The sequence below is a fragment of the Crocodylus siamensis genome, chromosome 5 (genome assembly GCF_052110815.1).
Source record: "Crocodylus siamensis isolate JL-2025a chromosome 5, ASM5211081v1, whole genome shotgun sequence".
Lineage (NCBI taxonomy): Eukaryota > Metazoa > Chordata > Crocodylia > Crocodylidae > Crocodylus > Crocodylus siamensis.
The window spans coordinates 54,281,058-54,305,158 of record NC_143399.1 but is presented as its reverse complement, the minus strand read 5'-3'; the positions used below and the strand labels follow the sequence as shown (position 1 = coordinate 54,305,158).

General features: G+C 42.3%; 1 protein-coding gene across 5 annotated transcripts in view; it reads right to left on the bottom strand.

The window, feature by feature from the left end:
• Nucleotides 1-24,101, bottom strand: part of SWT1 (SWT1 RNA endoribonuclease homolog) — a 70,084-nt gene that overhangs the window by 5,690 nt on the left and 40,293 nt on the right. For 3 of the 5 annotated variants that reach the window (XM_090048317.1, XM_090048314.1, XM_090048315.1), the window contains exons 16-17: nt 5,956-6,022; nt 3,849-3,913 (exon numbers count right to left, since the gene is read on the bottom strand). In XM_090048317.1, coding sequence (XP_089904443.1) covers nt 3,849-3,913; nt 5,956-6,022 — 132 coding nt within the window. Of the gene's footprint in view, nt 1-3,848; nt 3,914-5,955; nt 6,023-13,625; nt 18,358-18,403; nt 19,948-24,101 lie in introns of those variants that run through there. The other 2 variants (XM_090048316.1, XM_090048318.1) reach the window with 2 other exon arrangements.

The following is a 24,101-nucleotide window of genomic DNA, read 5'->3' as shown; positions in this document are numbered from 1 at the left end:
AGTGTACAGCTCAAGAACAGGCAAGAGTTTCTCCTAAAACACTGCAGAACAAGAATAAATTCCACTGAAATTGTACAGAATCACATAAACACAGAACCTTGCCTGAAATTAAGAGACACCCTTCAGATCACCCTGCCAGTGCAGGACTGCTCCTTGCAAAACATCTTTTAATTTGCCTCAGCTTTCTATGGGAATCTATTCCAGACACACACATAGTCACCATAAATTTAGTTTACAAGGCTCAGAGGCTCACAGACTTCTTGATATATATACACACCAAATCATCACCTATGTAAATGACCCTCCTGCCCCTGGAAAAATATTTTTATGAGAAAATACATATGAACAGTCCAGAACAGTGAAAGCTCTGGCACCTTATTTTGGGGTTTCTTGAAATACACCAAATACATTAGACCGCTGTCATCACTATTACACATGAATGCCTTCTCTAACCCACTCAATCCAGAAATAACCTTACCAGCACCCATCACAGAATTGAAAATAAGCGAAAAGGAAAGCAAGAGCTTTCTAACAAATTCCTCTAAGCTTTCCTACTGAAGCAACTTCTGTTATTAGGCTCCTGCTGTGCACTGTGAACCTTCAGTCCTGGAAGATCCATCACAATAGGACTCCCAACCTCCAGCCTTGCTGGAGAGAGAGGACACTGTCCTGGGAAAGAGACCAGTTGTAGCAGGAAGCTCTGCTCCTTAGCCCACTATATTTCCTGTTCCAGCCACCCCAGTCATAGCCAATTGCTGCCAATCTCTAACAAAGGCAAAGGAGAAAGAGAAAATGACACATGCAAATAAAAGCCCCAGACAAAAGCTCCCCATCTCCGCTACTGAGGTAGTTTCTCTGAACACGCTCCACCAGTGTACTTAGATGAGCTCTCCTCAGGTAACTCATACTCAGATCTTCAGAATGGGACTCCTACTAGCTAATTTTAGCATGTCAGTAGGAGTTGGGAATGAAGGAGGCATATAAACCAGGTAATGGGGGGCAGAGAAGTGAAAAATAATAAGTTGTCATATGCAGCTGAGCCAGGGAAGTACTGGATAATTGAAGTAGCTGATAGAGCTGAGCAGTCCTACTAGCTTTTTGCATCAGCAGTTAAAGAGGTTAGTAAGAATCAGGTGGGAATGGAAATCATTTTTTTTTCTATTTAAACTGTGGAAAAGAAAGGAGTTGTCTTATGTTCAGTTCCCACCACTATCAGATCTCAATTCTTGTGCGGAGTCTCTAGGTCACTGATTCTCAAACCAGGTGATGCAGCACCCTGAGTTGCCTGGAGATCCTTTCAAGGGTATCAGGTGTGCATACATGACTCACAAGATAGCCCCAGAGATCTCAAAGAGGAATCCATAGCATCAAAAACATTCTGACCTGCTGGGGTCTTTCTGAGTGCTCTGCAACAGAAGAATTGCTCTATTATTTTTCAGTAGTCAAAAAATCAAGTGAAAACTAGAAGCTATTTTTTTTCCCCGCAAAGGGTGCCTCGAGTCTAAAAAGGTTGAGAACAGCATAAAACAACACAAATCACCATTACCTTAAGATGCTATAGCAGTGAGTGAGAATTGTGAAGAGACTGGTATAGCTACAGGAAGTTCCTCTTCCCTCTCTCAAAAATGGTCAAAAGCTGCAGGACCAGATTTCTAGAAGGGAGTGTGTTAAATATTTCCTCTGCAAATGGTTATATATACTGGTCAAGAGATTACTACAGATGATTCAGGTGTTTTTTGAAGCATTAATCTGCTACTCCTGCAGTCTCGCACACAACCACCCTGTGACCCTGTGGCTCCTGGCTTCAGGAGACTGGGAGAAGTGAAGGGGATGAGCCAGGCTGCAAAGTGCAACTCTGTCCGTCTGCCTGCCCACCCGCTCACAGCAGTGCGTGCTGCTGAACGGATGGGTGGGGAACGGCAGGGCAGCAGCAGTCCCTAACAGGCATCACTGGAGTATCTGAAACATGCAGGATGCCAGACAAGGAGGAGAGCATTCACCTCCTCTCACAGAGGGATCTCACAGCACCTTTTTGTTGCTTTTCAGTTCCCTTTGGGAATCACTGCTGAACCATGCGATTGTCAGCCTGCCTAAAAGATTTGGCTTTTATACCCGCATTTAAAAGCTGTGTCATTGAACTGTTACGTTTTACTCAGTTTCTCTACTCCACAACCTCATACTCATAACAAGACAATAGCAAAATAACATATCCAACTTCCATAACCTGAAGTTATAGAAGCATCAGGGTCACTGCTGAACCGTTTTTGATGTTCTTAAAGGACGCAACAGAAAATGGCATGAGGGGTTCATTACAGAAAATGGATAAAGTTCCATTACCCAGTAGTTTGCTGATGACTATCCTGGATATTTTACCCTACTGAAGTTGCTGTGCATCAAGAAACTAAATCCACCAGAAAAGTCTGGTTAGAAAATGGTCAAGGAGGTGGTAACAATCGAGCACTCACAAATGATAAACAGAAGTTACTTCAAGTTCAGTCAAGTTTCTTCCCCTTTTTTCTTCCTGTTTGTGCGGTTTTCTAAAACTGCTGTTCACAACTTCTGTGACTGAAGTCTCGTAGGCTATACCATGACTCAGTTTATGAGCATTATGGCTATTTCAGCTATTTCAGCATGTGCTTAAGCATGCATGTACACCACTGGTCAACAACCAGTGGATTTCGATCCACCGGTAGATCTTGGAGCCTCTTGTCATAGATCTTGGAGTCAATCTGAGGTTGGGGGGGGGGCGGGGGGGACAGTGCTGCACAGGCAGGAGCTGAGTGGGGCCCCAGCCAGGTGGGACTTACCTGCTGGGGAGGTACACCCCAAATATATTTCTCTCTTTGCCTCCCCTTCCCTCCCCACATACTTACCTGCTCTGTGTGTGTGTGTGTGTGTGGGGGGGGGGGGGGGAACGACAGCATGGCAGCACATGGTAGATCTTGGTAAATGCCAAAGGTGATCTCCTACTTAAATAGGTTGAAGACCACTGATGTAGACCCTGAAGGATTTATATTAAGAAATGATTGTAAAGCATGGTTCTTAATGCAGCTACAGAGAGAATTTTAAAACAATGCTGCACACTTTTTCTCAGATGCCTGTGCACACACAAAGCATGGCCATTTATTCTAACCTAGGAGTGGCTAACCTGGGGCATGTGCACGAGAAGTGACATGGGCACCCTCTGTGTGTGGCACACAGACTGGGGTAAGGGGAAAGGCATCATGGTGGCAAATAAGACAGGGAATAGAAAGAGCATCAGCTTAGACTGGGAGCACAGGGCTGAAAGCAATGCAGCAGGTCAAGCAAGGGGAAGGATCTGGAGTGGCACACCTGTCTGAGTTGGCTCCCACTGTTCTATGCCAGAATAAGTGCTGAAATTCACTGGCTCTGTCCACAACAGCAGGATGAGAAGCCAGGACTGGCTAAGGGCAAGCCACAGCAAACATCTTATGTGAAAATCAAAACAGCAGAAAATCCTAGTATAGTCAATAGTTACCACAAGTTCCCTTTTGTCTGGTTTGAAAAGCAAACTGAAGAGAGGCTAAACTGCAAGCAGTCAATATTAAGTTAGAAATAAAGAACATACAAGAATCAGGTTATTTCACCTCAGAGTTTACCCTTGGCTGAACAAAAAGGGTTCTCAGAAACAGAAAGGTTAGTTGGAAGCAAAAAAGACAGACCAGTTCCCTTGGTGAAACTTAAGGAACCCTCCTTTGTACAATAAGGAAATATTGGGAGACTTCTGTAACAGAAGATAAGTTTTACCGTATAGTACTAGGGTTGATACAGGATTAGTCTAAACTTGTTTCAGAAAAGCCAACAGATGTAATTAATATCCAGCTTACCTGTATACTTCTTGTGAAACACAGTTATAGAGTTCCTCAGCAGTAAATTTTATGCTGCTGTTTATCTGAGGGTGAAGAGAGAGTTACTTAAATCAACCCAATATGTATGAACATCTTAATCCAGGCAATTTAAATTTCTGAATGGAAAGCCTGAATTAAAAGAACTGATTTTAACCAACTCTGCTTCTCATTAGTTGGTATAATCAATGAAACCTGTAGATTTACTGTTACAAAGAGCCACCACACTAATTTGGTATGTACTTTTGCTACCTAGAAGCCACATCAAGTATACACATTTATGTATGCCATTACTGCTTAATATTTTATATTTACTGTTGAATAGTTTTAAGTTTTTAGTACATAAGAAAATGGCCAGTATCAGTGATATATTCCCCTAAAGGACTGAGCTCTTAATATCTGACATGATCTGACCTGTTGTGTAATATTTATAAAATCTTAACCTCCAAAGTTAGGCATCCCCCCTCCACCCAAAATTCTCTACATTTCCATAGAAAAAAGAAAACAAAGCAAGAACCAAAACAGCCTGTACTCAAAGTTTATGAAGAGAGACTCATGGATTAAGTATTTTTGTTTTTAATTAAAAGGTTCAAGAGAAAAAGTTTAGGTTTTATCAGTCAATTAAAATGTATTTTTAAACTCTCTTTTAATATTAATCAACCTTATAATGACCAATTTAAAAAAAAAAAAATAAAAAATCACACAACTGATGAAATATGCACATGCCCTTATGATTAAGTATGTAACCAGCAGGCACCCAAGGCTAGACAACTGGAAAAAAAGTGTGAGAGATTATGTAGTTTGAGGGGGTATAAGTGTATTGTATCAAGATTTGGAGACTGTTCTGTACATGTTGGAAGACAATGACACCATCAGCACTCTTGCAACAGAAGCAAATTAGGCATGATTATTTTTGCAGCTGTGTAAGTGTTTCTGCTTTCTGGGGAAAGCGTTCTTTTGATGCTGACTTTTAAAGCGGTTTTATTTTCCAACATTGATAGTTTAAACTGTTGTACTGGAATTACATTCAGAGGCATGTATTAAAATGCCTCAAGGAAGATGATGACTTAGTGAAAAAGGGTCTGAAAAAAATCATTAAAAAAACCGGTTAAGTTAGGTTTATGTTTCAAGGATGACTTAAGGGGGTATTTCAATATATACCAATTTAAGAAGAAAATGGATACAATCCCACAATCATGCTTTCTGCTATGCATGTGTGGCATTGCAGGAAGCACAATTGTGGATTGCGCATTAGATCTCATCACACCTTTACCTGCATGTACAGAGAGGGGCCCTAAAGCAAAGAATTCAAGAGCTGGATAAAATTTTACTAATGGGGAAAATAGACACTGATGGGGAATTTTACTTGAAGTCGCACCATCAATCAGTCTCTATGGGAGAGTTAGAAGGGGGGAGAGAGAAAAATCACTCTTCCATTTTCTAGTCCTGAGCTACAGCTGTAATATCCAGTCCTAAAGGATCGCATCGCTGGATTGCTAATTTCTGTTCCCAGAAAACTCTTTTAATTATGCCAAGTTCAAGAAGTTAGAATGATTTCTAAGTATCTTGATTAATACTAGTATTGCTTTTTAAATATAATGACAGTATATGTTAACTAGTTGAGATCTCATCTGCAAGGGACTATAAGGCCAAACTAAATTCTAGTAAATATAAACAGTAACCTCAGTTTTAATTTTTCCAACTTGCAACACGTCCTATTAACTAGTTTTGTTATCTTCTTGTAAATATTAAAGGAAAACTACAGGTCATCCAATATCACCAAGAATTTTTTTTTTTTTTTTTTTTTACCCATTAATGAGAACATCAGGAACAGTGAGTATATGAAATTACAACACTGGAGTTGACAGAAGTATGCACATACTTGAAATTTCTTTAACAAAAAGAGAAAAAATCTGATGGGGGATAAAATTTACTTCCGCCCCTTGTACCCGATGGCCAACCACCCCAGTAAAACTTCAAGATTCTACTTTAATGGGCCCAAGAAGTTAGCTGCATCACTAAATCGCCTCATTACAATTGCCTTTTTACAAATAAATCAATTATGGAAACTTAAAAAGAGATTTCATACCTCATTACTAGTTAGGAAGTTATAGAGAGTCCAAATATCTTCAAAATTGCTGTTTGGAGTCAAGATTCTGAAAAGAAAAAAAAGGTTTTGTTTTGTGTTGTCTTGTTTATAAAAGGATATTTTCTAGAACAGTGAAGTCTGTAATATAATTTTAAAAAATTGGTAAGACATGAAAAAGACCGTATATTAAAAATTTTATTTAGTTCTTTAAACCAAAGAAAGATGAGAAAAGGAAATTCTTATCTTTAATCTCCCCCAATCTTTAATCCTCACCCACCCACACAGATGCATGCAAACCAAAACAAATTAAATAAGATTATTCTACAAAATGAGAAGTGAAGGTTTTTCTTAATTAAAAATTCTAATGCAGTTTTGACATAAGCCATTCCAATATATGAACAGTAAAAAAATAAGAACTTCTTAACAAGTCTTTTATTTGCTACTAGCAGATTTTCTTATTTTAACTTGAATAGAGAACTGACAAAATATGTGAAACTTTCTAACAGTAACAAATAGAAGGTCTAGATGTAGTTTCAACCAATACTACGTATAGCTTGAACTTCTGCGTAGGTGATGTACTGCTACCTCCCCATCAATAGAATGGACTGGGTGAGGGGTTTGAGGTGCTGAAAAGGTGTGTGAAGAATCAGACTGACCTCTAAAGTATTTGCGTCTTTTACCCATTCATAAAACTCATATAAAACACTGTGAGAAGTATTTTCAAACCCTCCTACTGCTCTCTCAGTAGAAACTATGCATGTACAAGCATTTACTTGTTTCTCCTAGGGGAGAAATGCCCCTTCTGGGAAAATGATCTTTCCAACCTGGAAAAATCTCCTTTTCAAAAAAGAATCTCTTGCAAAAGCAAATGCTTGCACATTCTCTTCCCAGTCTGGTCAAGGAGGGGACTGAAGCAGCAGGGCAAAGCCTTCTGAGTCCAGGCTTCCCATCTGAGGAGCATCCAAGGGGTTTTGCTGCACTGCTCCCTCCACTTGGCTCCCAGCCATCAGGAACTGAGCAGAGAAGTCACTCCTTGCTCCCAACCCACTCCCAGCCCAGGCAGGGCTCTCCTATATCAAGTGTCCCTAGTCTGAAAGAGGGGGTGGGGAAAGAGAGGGAGGGCTTTCTCAGTCTGTTCCTGGACTGGTCTAGACAGGGAAAGCAGCAGCCGGCACCACCTCCTGAGGAATAGGCTGGAGATTTTGCCCTGCTCTTCCCTCCTCTCTGCTGCTGGCGAGCAGAAGCAGAAGGAAAAGGGCTGTTCCCCATCCATTCCCCAGACCTGTCTGGGGAAAGCGTGCAGTCTTTCCCTGCTGCTCCACTCCCTTGAGGACTGAGAGGAATGGAGTAGCCACTGTTTCCCTTGCACCCCAGTCTGGGGAAGACACGAAGAACAGGGGAGAAGGGGCAGCTCCTGGCTGAATAATGTATGCTTCCTCTCCCAGAAAGAGTTCTACAGGTAGAAAGTTTTGAAAAACCTCCACCTGTCGATATGCGCACCTGTTTGTGGCCATATTCACTCCATACTTATTAAATCTTTTTCATTTTTTGAGACGTCAACAAAAAATAATCATTTCTAAGTGTTGTGGTATTTCTTGGCTGGGATTAAAATACATTTCTCGGGGGCGAGGGGGAGGCATGAAAATCAGATCGTACTACAGGATAAACAGGCCACTATCACTAGTAATCCCAATGTAGACCTCTACAGCAAAATTACTGTAAAAGCTCCTAAGCTCTTGGCATCTCTGACTGTATCACAGTTAAGACTGACACTGATTGGCTGTGACACAGTTAAGACTGACACTGATTGGCTGTGAGTGGTCATCAAGCCAAAATGCTGATTCAGCTGACAGTCCTTCTCAGGTACGTTAGGATGTCAGTTTAACGAACAACTCATTATCTACAACACAAATAAATTCTCCAGATTTTGGTATGGTAATGTGGTTTCCATAGCTGACAGGTTTTTTTGTTTTTTTTTATAGCTCACTGCACTAAATTATCCAGGTGTTCAAATATGGAAAACAACAAAATAAATTTGCATTTTTTAATTATCTGCATTCAAGGTCAATACTTTCTGCCCTAGACAGTAACAAGGTACAATACGCATACACAAAGAATCTGGCAGATGTAGCAGGCAGGCAGACAGATCATGGGCGCCTGAGGGGCAGATGCAAAGTATAAACTGTTGAGGGGAACACCAGGCTGGGAAATCTGTGGGCATTTTGGCATGGCAGCTCTGGGCTATGCCATTCTGGGAGGCAATGTATATCCCTCAGTAACCATTATGCTCTGCTGTGGCTCAGTAAGAGATGCAATGACTTTGGGTGGAAGTGAGCCCACCATACAGCTCAACACCTGCCATGCATTCTGGGTTACAGGAATCCACGTATGAATGCTAGGTAAGATGAGACATACAGAAGGTATGCCTTTTCATTCATTTTTCAACTTTTTATAACCATTCAGGGCTCGAATTAAATCTCAGACAAAGGGGTGTTTTGGTAAACTTTGACAAAAGTGAGTTCAGCCACTATGGTATTGTGCAATACTGAAAGAACTACACAACCACTATAATTAGTGCAAAAAGCTGCAACTAGAAACTTCAAACACTGGCCTAAAGGCTCACACAGATTTTAACAATCCAAGTTTAAGAAAAATCAGTTCAGTACTTCAACATTTTGAGAAGACTTTCTTCAAACATGTGATTATCAATTAGAAGAATTTGAATGAAAGGGAATTCCAAAATTGGACAGTTTTTAGGGGACCTTCTCCCATTTGAATTCTCCTGCTGATGGATATAAAGTAGACAGGACCTGTGTATATCAGTCCATATTCCCAACCTTTAAAAGCAAAAAGATTAAAATAGATTGGCCTTCCTCTAAAAAGGAAATCATGAGGCAACTGGTAAAGCAGCATTGGACTCGACAGTTTTCTCAGATTTTTACATATTGTGCACTTGTTCTAGCCCTGGGGTGCCCAACCTGCAGCACAGGTACCACAAACGGCACCGGCAACCTGTGTGTGTGGTGCATGGCAAACTGGGGAGGGGACTTCCAGAAGTCACTTAATCACATCAATAGATTTTGGCCTTTGCTACAGTAGCATAATAAGTAGACTTGTAGAATGGGGTGGTTGAGGAGGGGGGTGGAGACACGACTCCAAGTCTGGGGGAGGAAGAGAGGCACAGGATATGACAGCAGGGGAGAAGAGTAGGGAAAACCCAGGTTCTGAGGGTGGGGACAGGAGCAACACTCTTACGCAGGACGGGAGCTCCAAGTCCCACCTTAACGATTGCTACTGGCACATGTGCTATGCTCACCCTCGCTGTTGCCCTTAAAGCAGCAGCTGCATCAGCCACAGCAACTGGGGACTGTTTTGGAGTTCTCATGGAAAGACAAGTCTACATATTTTTCTTTAAAAATATAATTGAAGAATGATGGTTTTCTGGATACTGATTCATAGAATGACAGAAAATCAGGGTTAGAAGGGACCTCAGGAGGTCATCTAATCCAACCTCCTGCTCAAAGCTCCAGCTAGATCATCCCAGCCAAGGCTGTGTCTAGCCAAGACTTAAAAACCTCAAAGGATGGAGATTCCACCACCTCTCTGGGTAATCTGGTCCAGTGCTTTACTACCCTCCTAGTGAGACAGTTTTTTCCAATATCTAACCTAAACTTCCGTTGCTGCAACCTGAAACCATTACTCCTTGTTCTGTCATCTGCCACTGCTGAGAACAATCCAGCTCAGCATTTCCCAACCTTTTTTCCCCATGGAACACCCACCTAAATAAAAAAGCACCACAGCACACCAGACACAGAAGTGGTGGGGAGGGGTGCTGTGCAGCCAGCCAGCCAGTATTTTGGGCTGGAGCCATGCTCCCCATCTGTCCATCCACAGCAGCAGCAGGTGGGGGGCACAGCTCCAGCCCAAAATGCTGCGGCACACCTGGACGTGTCTGATGGCACACCAGTTGGGAAACAGTGGTCTAGCTCCATGCTCTTTGGAACTACCCTTCAGGTAGCTGGTTGCTATTAAATTCTCCCTCCATCTTCTCTTCTCCAGACTGAAGAAAGCCCAGTTCCCTCAGCCTGTCTTCATCAGCCACGTGCCCCAGCCCCCTAACCATTTTTGTTGCCCTTTGCTGGACTTGCTCCAATTCCATCCTTTCAGTTGGGGGGAGGGGCAACAAAACTGGACAGTACTCCAGATATGGCTTCACAATTGCAGAAAAGAGAGAAATAATCACTTCCCTTAATCTGCTGGAAACTCACCTACTAATTCAGCCCAGGGCAACAAGGGCACATTGTTGGCTCATATTCAGCTTGTCCACTGTAACCCCCAAGTCCTTTTCTGAAGAGGAGCTGCTTAGGTAATCAGTTCCCAGCCTCGGTGCATGGGACTGTTTCATCCTAAGTACAGGACTTTGTGCTTGTCCTTTTTGAACCTCATGGGATTTCTTTTGGTCCAACACTCCAATTTATCAAGCTCTCTCCAAATCCTACCCCCACCCTCCATTATATGCAGTACTCCCTCCCACCCCCTGCCCCCCCAGCTTGGTGTCATCTGCAAGCTTGCTGAGGCTGCACTCCATCCCATCTTCCTGGCTGTTGATGAAAATGTTGAACAAAACTGGCCCAGAACCACCCTCTGGGGCACTTCACTTGATGCTGACTGCCAGCCAGACACTGAGCCACTGCTTGCTACCCTTTGAGCCCAACCATCCAGACAGTTTTCTATCCACCTTACAGTCCATTCATCCAACTTGTACTTTCTTAGCTTGCTTGCAATAACGCTGTGGGAGACCGCATCAAAAGCCTTGCTAAAGTCAAGGTATACCATATCCACTGCTCTCCTCACATACACAGAGCCAGTCATCTCATCACAGAAGGCAGTCAGGTTGCTCAGACAGGACTTGCCCACAGTCAGTCCATGCTGACTGTTCCTCATCATGTCCAAGTGCCTAGAAATGGATTCCTTGATGACCTGCTCCATGATTTTTCCAAAGACTGAGGTGAGGCTGACCAGTCTGTAGGTCTCTGGATCTCCCTCCTTTCCTTTCTTAAAGATGGGCACTATATTTCCCCTTTTCTAATCATCCAAGTCCTCTCCCAACCACCACAAGTTTTCAAAGATAATGGCCAGCAGCTCTGCAATCCTATCAGCCAATTCTTTCAGCACCCTTGGGTGCACTGCATCTGGCCCCATGGAACTGTACATGTCCAGCTTTTCTAAACAGTCCCTAACCTGTTCTTTCACCACTGTCAGCTGCTCACCGCCTCCCCAGTCTGTGCTGCCAGGTGCAGTTGTCTGGGAGCTGACCTTGCCTGTGAAGACGAGGCGAGAAAGTCATCGAGTACTTCAGCCTTTTCCATATCATCTGTCACTCTACTCATGAGGCTTTATCCCAGTCAAGTTATTAAACAGAAATTTCCCAGAGTAGGCACTGAATGAACCAGGCAGAGCTGGTCTCCATCTCCATTAATTATCTCCACATATTCTCCTATGAAGATAAGGACTTGGAAGCCTATATATTTTTGTTTTGAGGCTCAAAAAATACCACTAAGCTACTAAAAACACTTACAAAATGAAACTGAAGAAACAGTATATTATCATCGCCTTTCCCTAAAAATAAGAGACAGGAATAAATACAAGCAGTGGCTCAGACAAAAGAAAGCAGTTTGGCATGCTGCTTGGGGAGGGCGAAAGCAGGAGAGAGCTTAGGAATCTTGGCCCTGGAGAACAGGAAGCCCTTGTGGGCCTCTTCATACCTCACAGGTATTCTGCTGTCTTGGCTTATGACGGTGATGGTCCTATGTACACAGTACAATAACTTCAACATGTATAATTGTATGCATCTATATAAGCCAGCTCTGAAACACAGTCTTCAAGTATCCTGGAACTAACGACTAGAAAACCGAGTAAGAAGGATTCTTGTCTGAAATATTATGGAGAGAAAGGGGAGGAAAAAAATCAGTCCTCTAAAGGGCTAGGCTAGCTAGACTAGCAAGAAAGGCATTATATGAACAGCAAAAGGACCAGATTAAGAAGGGGAAACTAACACACATTCAGTTACTACAAATATCAAGATGCTGATAAAATCAAGTGAGGGACAGAAAAGGAAAAAAATCCTATGGCTATCTAAATATGAATGGTAGTAATCTGGGTAACAAATAAAGGGAACAAGTTACTCACTTAGCAGAAAATAATCAACTTAGTATTACTAAAGCCTAGCAGAAAAATTTGAAAGATTGGAATATTAAAAATCAAGGGTCATGAAAAGAGTGAAGGTACCAAAAAGGAATGTAGATGGAGAATGGAGTGCAAGTCATTGACTCGGTCATTGTGAATACCTACAGATCAATATCCCAAGAGATGATACACAAGATTGGGTAACTGGTTGCTGTCTGAGGTGATAACCAACTGTAGTGGGCAACAAGATGACTGGCAATCTCATTTTATTATGAGGAACTTCAGCCTAAAAAACATGCTCTGATACTAAACCACTGTCAGAATTTCTAAGAGTTATCAATAATTTCTTAAGTGCTATATCCAACACAAGTCACTCTATACTGAGCCTTGTCCTGATGAAAACAGAGGACCTGATCATACAACTAAAAGTAAGTTACTACTTTAGTGCAAATGAATGCAACTTAAATTGTAATTGTTATATGCTAACATACCCAATATCCAGTAATCCGTAGGTGGCACCTTAAAAAAGCAATTACACAAAGCTAATGACAATTATGAACCAAATCAGCTAGCAGAAAGAATTTAAAGATGCAAATATGTATGATAACTGGGAACTTATGAAAATTTGCTAAATGTCCAGAATGCCATAATTGCACAATTGAGAGAAGCAGCTACGTGGATTGAACACAAACTTGGTTCAGGAAAAGAAGACTGAAATTCTATCTACTAATCTTACCAAACAAGCTTTTAAATGAGCTTTTAACTTCAACAGAAGTTTTTAAATCAAGACTGATGTCCCCCTCCCCATCCCCTCTCTCTTCTTCAGCGTTGTGATTTTGTTCAGATAGTAATTAAAACCAGGAAACCCTGTGGCCCATGTAGAAGGTCAAAGAAAATGATTGCTAGTCCCTTCTGGATTCAATTTATAAACTGGTATACCTGAAAACTTGCTCAAGATGGTACAGTATTTTGGTTGTACTCACTAAAAAAAAGTTGCATAATTTCCCCACCAAAAATATGGATATAGAAAGAAGTTATTACATAACTTCCCCCACAAATTCTTCAAAAGTCAATCTTTATAGAATGTGCCTATTATTGTTTTCTACTAAATACCAGAGTCTTGTAACAAAAGCACTGCAGGAAATTAAACATGCTTGTGAGCCAGCATCATCATTTTAGAAAATGGTAAATAAGAGAACATCACAATTTTATAATCCTCTACTGTTCTTAAATAGACCATGTTCCTTTCCAGTCCTGCAAGCACCACTTTGCTTTAAACAATAGTTTCTGTTTTAAACAGAAGATGGATGTAAAACTAGGCTTTGAGACCCAGAAATCTCTTAAAGTTTGGATTACTGCCCTCCAGAAGTATTCTGGGAACCAAAGAATGTTCAAGAAAGCCATCCCACCAAAATTAAGTACTCAAGAAATAACGTTAAATAAATTTTAATGGGAAATTTAATTATGAAATGTGGATAATATACAAGTGATCAGACAGTACAGGGAGGTCATATCAAGGCAACTATTAAAATCATGATAAAATGTAAAATTCACCTAAAAAAATTAAACCTTAAATTCTAAGTCCTAAAGACTTAATAAACCTCTACTAGGTGGCCAGCCTGTTAAGGGAAAAGTACTTCTTACATAGGTTTCAAAAACTAAGTTTTTAAGCAGCACTAATTTTGGCTCAGCTGCAAATAGGCAATTCAACAAGAGCAGAGTTCAAGACTGAACAGTGAAATTCCAAGGTGGACCTTAATTTTTATATTGAATTACCTGACCCAATTTTCCTAGCAGATTGTATTTTAATTAATCTGCCTATTTGTATCCCTTATTCAAACTACATCTTGTCCTAAGCCAAATCTAACTGGCATAAAACTAGTCAGCAAACTCTAAATTACCTTTAGCTGACTATATTTCCCTCGCTTTATGCAGGTTCTGTATGTGCGAATTTACTCTTATGTGATGATCCTTTTTATACCAAAAATTTGTTATATGCAAGGTAAATTCACTCTTATGCAATGGGTGTGGTGGAAGCCCGCAGTCAGCTGCTTTCTGCGGTGCATTGTGGGAGTGACACACACCAAAATATAGTCTGTGTGGATCTTTGCTCCTCACTCATTGTCTGCAATACATGTTTCTGTAGTTGCCATCCCCATTATGATAGTGCCCTGTGCTTGTGTGTACTGTCTGCTGTTGGCAAGTACCAAAACTGCCTCGTAAAAGTGGTAGAAATGGGCCAGGGGTCAGTATAGTCGAGGTCTTGGAACTTATCCCTATTTGTTACATTGTAAAGTGAGTAGCCTTTATGTGACTTCAAGTTATGCGCCATTTTCCAGGAATGCATGTACAGCATAAAGCAAGGGAAACCTGTACTTCTAATCTTTCTCACGCCTTCTAAACTCTTCTCTATGATACTCTCTTGTCTGCTCACTTCCTTTGTCTCCTTCTCTTACCCACAACTCTGGTCAAGTGAATGCGAGAAAATGCTAAACTATATTGTCATTATGCAGCTTGGGGCCTACTACTAGAACATAAAATCTTATATTGTATCCCATCACTTTATCTCAGCCTCTGTTGCTCATGCTTATCTAGTTTCATTGGGAATATTTAGTTCTCAGCTGGGGAAGTGTATCTAAAAACAGACTCCCGTTTCATAAACACAGCGAGTTAAAGGAAGGCTGGGACCAACCGGCTAAGCAGCAACTCTGCAGAAAAGGACCTGGGGGCAACAATGGACAATAAGCTGAATATGAGCCAACAATGTGCCCTTATTGCAAAGAAGGTTAATGGCATAGTGGGCTGCATCAGGAGGAGCACTGCTAGCAGATCAAGGGAAGTGATTCTTCCCCTCTCTTCTGCACTGATAAAGCCACATCTGGAGTAGCGTGTCATTTTGGGCCCCCTACTACAGATAGGATGTAGACAAGTCCAGTGGAGGGTAACAAAAAATATTAGGGGGCAGCAGGGGCACATGACTTATGAGGACAGGCTGACTGAACTGGGCACATTTAGTCTGGAGAAGAATGGGGATTTAATAGCACCCTTTAACTACCTGAAGGGTGGTTTCAAAGAGGATGGAGCCAGGCTGTTCTCTGTGGTAGCAGATGACAGAACAAGGAGCAATGGTCTGAAGCTGCAGCAAGGGAAGTTTAGGTTTGTGTGAAAGATCCGAGGGTACTCACCCCATGCGTCCTCCCAACTACAAGCTCCAGGCCAACCAGAATAGTCTCCATGCTACAGTGGGAGCTGCCAGCATGCACCAGATCCGCTTTAACACCTCGCCAGCTGAAGCAGATTGGTGGGTTGCAGTGGCCAGGGCAATATCCGGGGCCGAGCAGAGGACCAAAGGAGACAAGTGAATGGAAGCCGGCAGGCAGGAGGAGGGCCATGTCCCGCCTGAGACTGAAGCTCTGGGGACAAGCTGGGTACGGTCTTGGGACTCAGAGGAGCCTTCATCCAAGAGGAGGAAAAGAGGGCAGTCTCTCCCTTGTCTTACCGTTTTCTTCGTTTGGATATTGATTAACCTGCTGCCGCCATCCAATCAAGCTGGATGCGGTAGCAATCAAAGTAGAAGAATGAGAGGAATGGGCATTTTCCTTCACCAGCCCAGTTCCTTCTTTTCGTTTAGTGTTCATTTGACTGTCGCCAGCAGCCAGTTGACATGACTGCAGCAGCAATCAAACAGGAGGAGGTAGAGAGAGGCAGATACCCCCTGCCGTGGCTAGCCTTTCATTGATTAACTGCTTCCGGCAGGCAATCAAGCCAGGCATGGCAGCAATTGTGAAAGAGAGAGAGGAGAAAGAAGAGAAGGAAAAAAAGGAAGACTCATTTCATCCCAATCGCTGAGACTCAACCGTCTGAACGAAGACAGACCAAGTAAAGGGAGTAGCCTTGATCCCAAGGATCTAGAAAGGGACTTGGTAGGTCCAATAAATTTTGTTTCCAGTTTTCCGTTTCATCCGCCCTTTTTTTTCTTTTCGACAGTGTGGTAACCTGAGCGCCAATCAGCTGCCAGCAGCGATCAGGGCAGTGACGTCAACACCCACCCCTTTCCTACTTCCTTAACATCTTCAACAGCCATCAAAAAAAGAAAAAGTCATAGCAGGCAGGAATAAGAGAGAGAGAGAGAGCACACCACCCTGAACAGGCTGGCAGAGGGTAGGACATGTGGGAGAAGACTGGTGAATGTCCGTCGGGTGCAGGGGCACACACCCTTATCCAGTGGCGATCTGACAGTTTGATATTAGGAAAAACTCTTAGTAGGAAGGTAGTAAACCACTGGAACAAGTTACCCAAAGAGGCTGTGGAATCTCCATCCTTTGAGGTGTTTAAGACCGAGCTAGACAAAGCCTTGGCTTGGATGATCTAGTTGGGAATGGTCCAGCTTTGAGCAGGGACTTGGACTAGATGACCTCCTGAGGTCCCTTCCAATCCTAATTTTCTGTGATTTTATAAATCCTCTGTACGACCGTTCTCATTAGGGATTAGAATCTCAGGTTTTTACACATCACAATATTTACTTACAGCTATTTATTTCTTCCCAACATTTAATACTACATATAAAAACAATGATCCATGGAAACCTTTTATACTGAATCCCTGCATTTCAAGATAACTAACAATATATAGGTTGTAAGTCAGCCTATGCTGTACAGTTTAGATCCAGGTTCTAATTCTCCTGAAATTTAGACTGGGAAGCTATGGAAGCAGAAACTAGTGAATGCTGGCTAAGCTGCACGTTTCCTTGCCTTCTGGTGATTATATTCATGAGCTTTCCACCTAAAAAAAAAGCTTTCCCCTTACCAAAGGTAAAGTAACAGAGTCAAGTTACTACACATACACACCCCTAAAAATACTACCTATTTCTAGGGTAAAACAAATCCCTAATAGCACATGACACCTATACAATTTACTAAGAACTGAAGAACACCTTATCCCAATGTGTTTTCCATTTGGTACAGTATTTGGCATATAAAAAAAAATAGCCAGATTGGAAGCTGGCCCAGAAGGTGGGGTTAATATGACAGCTCTTGCAAAAAAGAACACTGATCTAAAAGGATAAGAACTTCAAGTTTCATGAGATATGGAAACTCAGTAACACAGGCACTGAGTACCTTGAAGCACTGGATACACAAGCGTCATTTATGAGCCACAATGTTTTCCTACAGCAACATTTCCCATGGAGATTTTTCATCCAAACAGTCCTAGCTAGACCTATTTAGTTTATGAAACTGCCACAATATGACCAAAACAACATCTGTATATGTATATGACATATATCTGCTGTTCTGCACAAAATGACTATAATTAGCTTTTAGTAGGCATCTATCTGTCTTGCAAAATACTAGAATTATGCTGGGGCATGAGTTTGCTGAATGTAATCCTTGCTTGAAAATAAAGTAAAGCTGGAGTGACCTCTCCAGGGAACAAAAGCCTGGGCAATATATATGGAGACACTGAAATGCCTACATATTAGTGTTCCCCTCTTGGCCTTGTTGGTTTAATCCAAAGGAAAGGCAGGTGCCAGTATGTCTGGAACCAGCTTGGCTGCAAGAGCTGCCAAAGCAAAGCTGTCCATCAGGGCTTCACTCCTAAACTGGCTGCTGACCAGGGTTAAAGAGCCCAGCCTACACTATCACGGAACACTAATGTAATACAGAATTTCATTAGCATCAAAAAGAGGGATCTATTATGACCTAGGATTAGGATTTTTTCAGTTATTTCAACTTCCTGGAAAATATCCTAGCAGTACACAAACTACTCTATAGTGGGATTAATAACAGCCAAATCCCTTTGTAGAAAGTCCTTTAAATAGTGCTTTTTATGCAGGCTTTGTATACAGTGAACTATATTCTGTTTTTTATCATATGTAATTCCTGCTCTTGATATATAACATCGCTCTGGGATACATTGCACCATATTTATCTACAACACCTCCCACAGCCCCTGGCTATGCAGGTGCTTCTCTTGCCCATTCCCCATTGAGAGCATCGCTAAGCTTCGTTGCTTAGTGACTTCAAGAGCATGGAAACTGAAGTACAAACATGTAAGCCCACATTATTTAAAAGTTCCCTTCCCGCCAGCACGGGTTTAGTGCTGTCTGGGCTCTTTTGACTTAGCAGGATGTTAGGCATCTCTGTTTCATCCAGCGTGAAGTGCGGGGTGTTGATGCTTGCTGCTCTCCTTTGGTTTTCCTGATGCTCAGCTTTAGTGCTGTACAGACCCAACAAAAATGCTGTATTAGACTTTTGATCTCTGTCAGATTGAAAGTGACATTTCAGAGGCTGTCATCTTTTTAAAAGTTGATTCGTCTAGTATGGGGGGAAGGGTGGGTTATGCCAGGAGCATTTCTTGGGAGCCTTTTTCAGGGTTTAATATTCATGGTGTGTATTGCTACAAAAAATGACTGTAATTGCTCTAACGCACACCTTTGTTTTGCTGTTGTCTACTACCCGATAAAAGCAATAGGAGTTGTGGCCCTACATTGGGTTGCAGAACACAGGTGAACAAAAATGGTCTTTCCTGCCTAATACAGGGGCTGGACCCAACGATCTTACAAGGTCCCTTCTGGCCCCTTACAATCTATGAATCTATGAAAAACGAACAAGTCCATGCAGTCCATGAGAGACGGAAACTGTTATCCACACTTTACAGACAGGGAAACAGAGATAGAGGTGTTAAGCAATTTACTTAGATTAGAATCTATGAGAGCTGCTCAGACCATGGCTTTTAAATTCAATACAGATTCAATCAGTTAGAGGTTGGAAAATAATGCTCAGCACTTTCCAAGTTGAGCATTATTCTTCATCTTATTTCTAAAGTATGCTGCCAGAGTACATATAAACATTAAATGACAGAGTTACTGGGGGACTCCAGGTCAGAGGCCTAGTGCCTGGACTAAATATCTTGGCATGATGCGAAGACAAAAAGCAAACTTGACATGAACAGAAACAAAAAAGGCATTGGTTACTAATCTGTGGAACAGCTAATTACTAGATGAAATCAGCCAACAGAAAGTAGAACCAGTTTTTGTACAACTGCAAATCCCTATTTTTAACTGAGTCTATTCCCAAATGTTCAATTTGGTAGCTTTGCCAGTGGAGCATTGTGTAAATGTGTATTAAAAACGTATTTCAGAGGTACTCTGCTACACTCTGAATCTCATGATTCTCTGTACTGCTATCGTAGATTGTTAAAATGTTTTGCTTGCATAAGAATTTACAGTCCCACCTATTACAGCTTAAGTCATTACACTTTCAACTAAATTTAAAATTAAAGAGTTAGCATCCAAGCCTTAGCCAAATACAATTGCTTCATGACAGCGACCGTACAACACTGTAGACTCTTTATATTGTATTTTAACATTCTTCTGCTATGTTCTGAATGAACGATTCTTTCATATAGTACGTCTTATCCATTATCAACTGATCTTTGGTATGCATCTGGTGAAATTTAAGTCATAGCTACTGCAGACTCTCTTGAAAAAAAATGTGCATCAGTGTACAACTAATACTGTAATTTGCATAAGTGAACAATACAAGGTCACTGACATCACCTCCTTCACTGAAACCTTGAACAAGCAACTTTAAACGCAGTAGAGACTAAAAGAATTCTGTTCATGTCAGAACTTCAAATCCTGGCCAACAAATATGTAATAATGTTCAGATATTTCTGACAAGACTGAGGGTAAACATTTAAGTTGATGCAAAGTCTGTCCAAGTCGTAACCTGGGAATGAAGGGAAAGCGATAGCATCTAGAGTATGAAATGTGTTACACTGCAAACTTATCCACTGGAGTTGGTTCTGTTGTGGGAATAAGAAAAAAAAAATAAAACTTTAGCATATGAACTTGTTACTATTACTGTTCAAATATCTACAAGTGATTTTACAGCAATGCAATTTCAAAACAATCTCTTAATTAGTAGTTTCCCTATCCTAAATTTGGTGATTTTACTTTTCTTGCAGCTTGGTCCATACTACAAGTCTTTCTAGATTTTAAGTTTTGGTTTTTTAACTTGTCTAAGTACCTCCTTGCTGCAGTAGGTGGAAAGAAGAGGACAGCGAAAGGAGGATGACACCATCTCGGTTGTCCTTAATCATCCAGTAAAAAGTATGCATGCAAGAAACTTTGCCACTGCCAAGCTGACAACTGATTAAAAGCATGTTGAAGGCGTATCTCAATGTATGAGGTCTCTCTTTTTCTTCCACTTATTCCTTCCATTGAAGCTTGTATAGTCAATGCCCATCAAGGCTAGTTCTCTAGTGAACATATGGGTAACAGATGGAAAAACCATCTACATTTTAGATGGTTCAGTTTGGTCCATACACAGTAAGAGTAAGGAAAGAGCATACACAGGAGAAAGAAGCAACAAGACAGGCATAAAGGAAAGAACAAATCATAACTATTCAAAGATGGGTATTGACATAGACCCAGGGCTCTTGTTTAAGAAGTACAAACCCATCTGAATGATGAAAGAGTAAATCAGGCCTTTCCAATGCTAGCAAGAGTTCTATTGCTGGTATTTCATTTGAGGAAATCACATAAACCGGGTGGGGGAAAGAGGGGCAAAACATGGCCCGTGGGCCAGATCTGGCCTGCCAGGCAAATCCATCCAGCCCATAGGGCCTCTACATAAGCCTTGGTCCTCACTGCCCCTCTGCAAGCTGGGCCTCCATGCAGGAGGTACAGCTCTGGCTGCTAACCAACTACGTCCCCCACCCCAAGCTAGGGGGCACTAGAGACAAGAAGCCTACCAGAGGCTTTTACTTGTTCCCCCCATGGCTGTTCCCAGCCCCCCTGTCTGCGACAGTGGGAATTCAGGTAAAGGCACCACCAGGCCGGGCCCAAGGACTCCCACGGGCCGGGAGTGCAGGGAGCTACACAATGAGGCCAAGCTGGGCTGGCCCTGCACGGTGCTGGAGCTGCGTGATATGGGGCTGCGTGGGGCTGGACCCACACACTGTCATCTCCTGTGGCCAAGGACTCTGGTAGGAGCACGGGGAACTACATATTATGGAGTCCATCCAGGCTGCCCCTGCACCCTGCCACCATGTGCAGATGGGGACTGGGGTGAGAGCACAGGAGCCACACACTATGGGGCAGGTGGGACTAGCCCTACACACTGCCATCATGTGCAGCTGGGAACTCAGGAGGAAGCTGCAGCTATGGGGCTGGGTGGCCGTGGCCCCGCACGCTGCTACCACGGGAAGCTGGGGACTCGGGCGGTAGTGCTATTGGCTGGCCCTGAGTGCTACCACCACCCAAGACAAGGGACTGGGGTGGGAGCGTGGGAAGCTGCACATTATGTGGTTGGGAGGGGCTGGCCCCACTCACTACCACCACATGCAGCTCCAGGGACTGGCGCACTCCAGGGACTCTGAATACCTGCCCCCCCCACACACACACCCTCCCACCCACCCCACCATACCCACACACCCTCCTACCACAACCACATACCCCACAGCCACACTTGTCCACACCCACTCTCCAACCACACAGCCCCTACATACACCCTCTTACCCCCACACACAACATAGAAGAGTAAAACTATTTTGAGCAATTATGCAATCACCTCTAGATGCACTATCCAAACAGATCAATGAGAACAAAATATTTTAAAAATAAAATTAAAAAAAGTTGTAGTAGATGTTTGATTTATTTTAGTATATGATTGGTTTATTTTCCAGTTGCAAGATAGCAAGCCTCTCCCTCCCCCCTGCAGAGTACTTCCAGAGCAAGGGAAAGGACTTATAGTGGCACAGGTGAGGGGGTTAGGGGCAGGACTTCTGGTGCCAAGATGGCTACTGGGGCAGAGCACCTGTTAAGGGGCAGGTCTACCACTGCAGCCCTCGACAGCTCACCAAAATGCATTAATGGCCCTCCAGCTGAAATATTGCCCACCCTGACAGTTTCATAGTTGGTAGGGTCGAAAGTGACCTGAGCAGATCATCAAGTCCGACCTGCCATGGCAGGAAAGAGTACTGGATCAAATGACCCCGGCTAGGTGATTATCTAGCCTCCTTTTGAAGACCCCCAGGATAGAAGTGAGCACCACTTCCCTTGGAAGTTTGGTCCAGATCCTAGCTGCCCTGACAGTGAAGCAGTGCTTCCTAATGTCTAACCTGAACCTACTCTCAGTCAAGTTGTGGCTGCTATTCCTAGTTAGTCCTGGTAGTGCTTGGAGAAACAGGGACTCTCCTGTTCCCCACTGGTCCCCCTGGTAAGTTTACAGATGGCCACCAAATCCCCTCTCAGCCTTCTCTTGTGGAGGCTGACCAGGTTCAGGTCCCTTAGCCTCTCCTCGTAGGGCCTGCCCTGCTGACCCCTGATCATGCAAGTGGCCTTCTTCTGAACCCTCTCAATGCACATCCCTCCTGAAGTGCAGCACCCAGAACTCGACACAGTACTCCAACTGCGGCCTGACCAATGTTGCAATGGGGGGGGGGGGGGATCACCTCCTTGGACCTGCCTGAGATGCATCTGTGGATGCATGACAAGGTGCAGTTAGCTTTACTGACCACGTCCTCACATTGGCAGCCCATGTTCATCTTGGAATTAATAACAACTCCAAGATCCTTTTCTGCCTCTGTGCTGACAAGAAGGGAGTTCCCCAGCCTACAGGTATGCTGCTGGTTCTCTCCCTAGGTGCAATATCTTGCACTTGTCAATATTGAATCCCATCCTATTCTCATCCACCCACCCCTGTAACCTGTCCAGATCTAGTTGTAGTCTGTCCCTCCCTTCTAGCATGCCCACCTCTCCCCACATCTTAGTGTCATCCATGAATTTGACCAAGGTGCTTTTCACCCCCTCGTCCAAGTCGCTGATGAGCTCTACCAGTCTAATATGCATTGATAGTCAGGATTTTATCAGAAATAGCTGCTGGACTGAGAAACAGTTGGAAGCTTGGGGGTGAGGGCGAAGAGGAAAAAAAAGAAAATCACACCCCTACCCAGCACAAAATTTACATATAGAGACTGGACCTTTAATTTGAATTGTCCAGGTATGGAAAGATCTGATCCAGTATATCAATTTGATTACTATCAATAAAAGCCATCAGCCTGCGTTAATATTATTGTACAATTAGAAAATCTAACACCACATTGATTCAAGCTAAGTAAGGTGGGGGTTATCTCCCCCCCCACTATTTTTGAGAAGATCTTCCATACTTCTGTCTACACATAGGCACAAGAAAAGACGAATGTCCCACTGCTGTAATAGCAATGTTCAATATAAAAACAGGGAAACAAGTCTAAAAAGATAAGCCACAGTTACAAAACCATTCCCAAGAAATGCCATGGTCTAAAAGCAGATCTTATCAAAATTGTTTTATTCGTTTGGTACCAACTACAGAAAAAACAACATTGGCCAAAAACTTTTTTTTCTACCATTAAAACATGATTGAATGGAAGTTAAAAGTAGCACCATGCATTTTTAAATACTATGGGCTTAATTTTCAGATAAAAATGCCAGATGAAATCCAAAACATCCAAATCTGCGTTTTGAATACTTCTGAAAAGTTCTTTAAAAGTTCTGAAAACCATATTTTTTAGATATTAAGTTTATATTTTTAAACTTCAGTTTAAGAGTGTCTCTGTATCTGAACATTTTCTGCATGACACAAAGGCTCTTCATATTATATAAATATTTGCCATTAGACATTACTAGCATGTTGGAAGAGGGAAAAAGTCAGACAAAACATTTTATGCACTAAATATGCTTCATTATATGCCACAAACACTGGGTTTAAACTTTTGATACATGACGGTGTGTTTTTTATTGCAAATGCCCTGCAATCAGTTAAAAATTTACTTTGAAAGCCTAGTTGGAAACTATGAAATACTCTATAACTGGCAACAGAACAAGAATACATTTTTCTTACCATATTGAGGAAAAATGAAAATTCAAACTAAACACCTAGCTACACTTACTGAAGTTAAGTTTTAGGTTTTTTTTA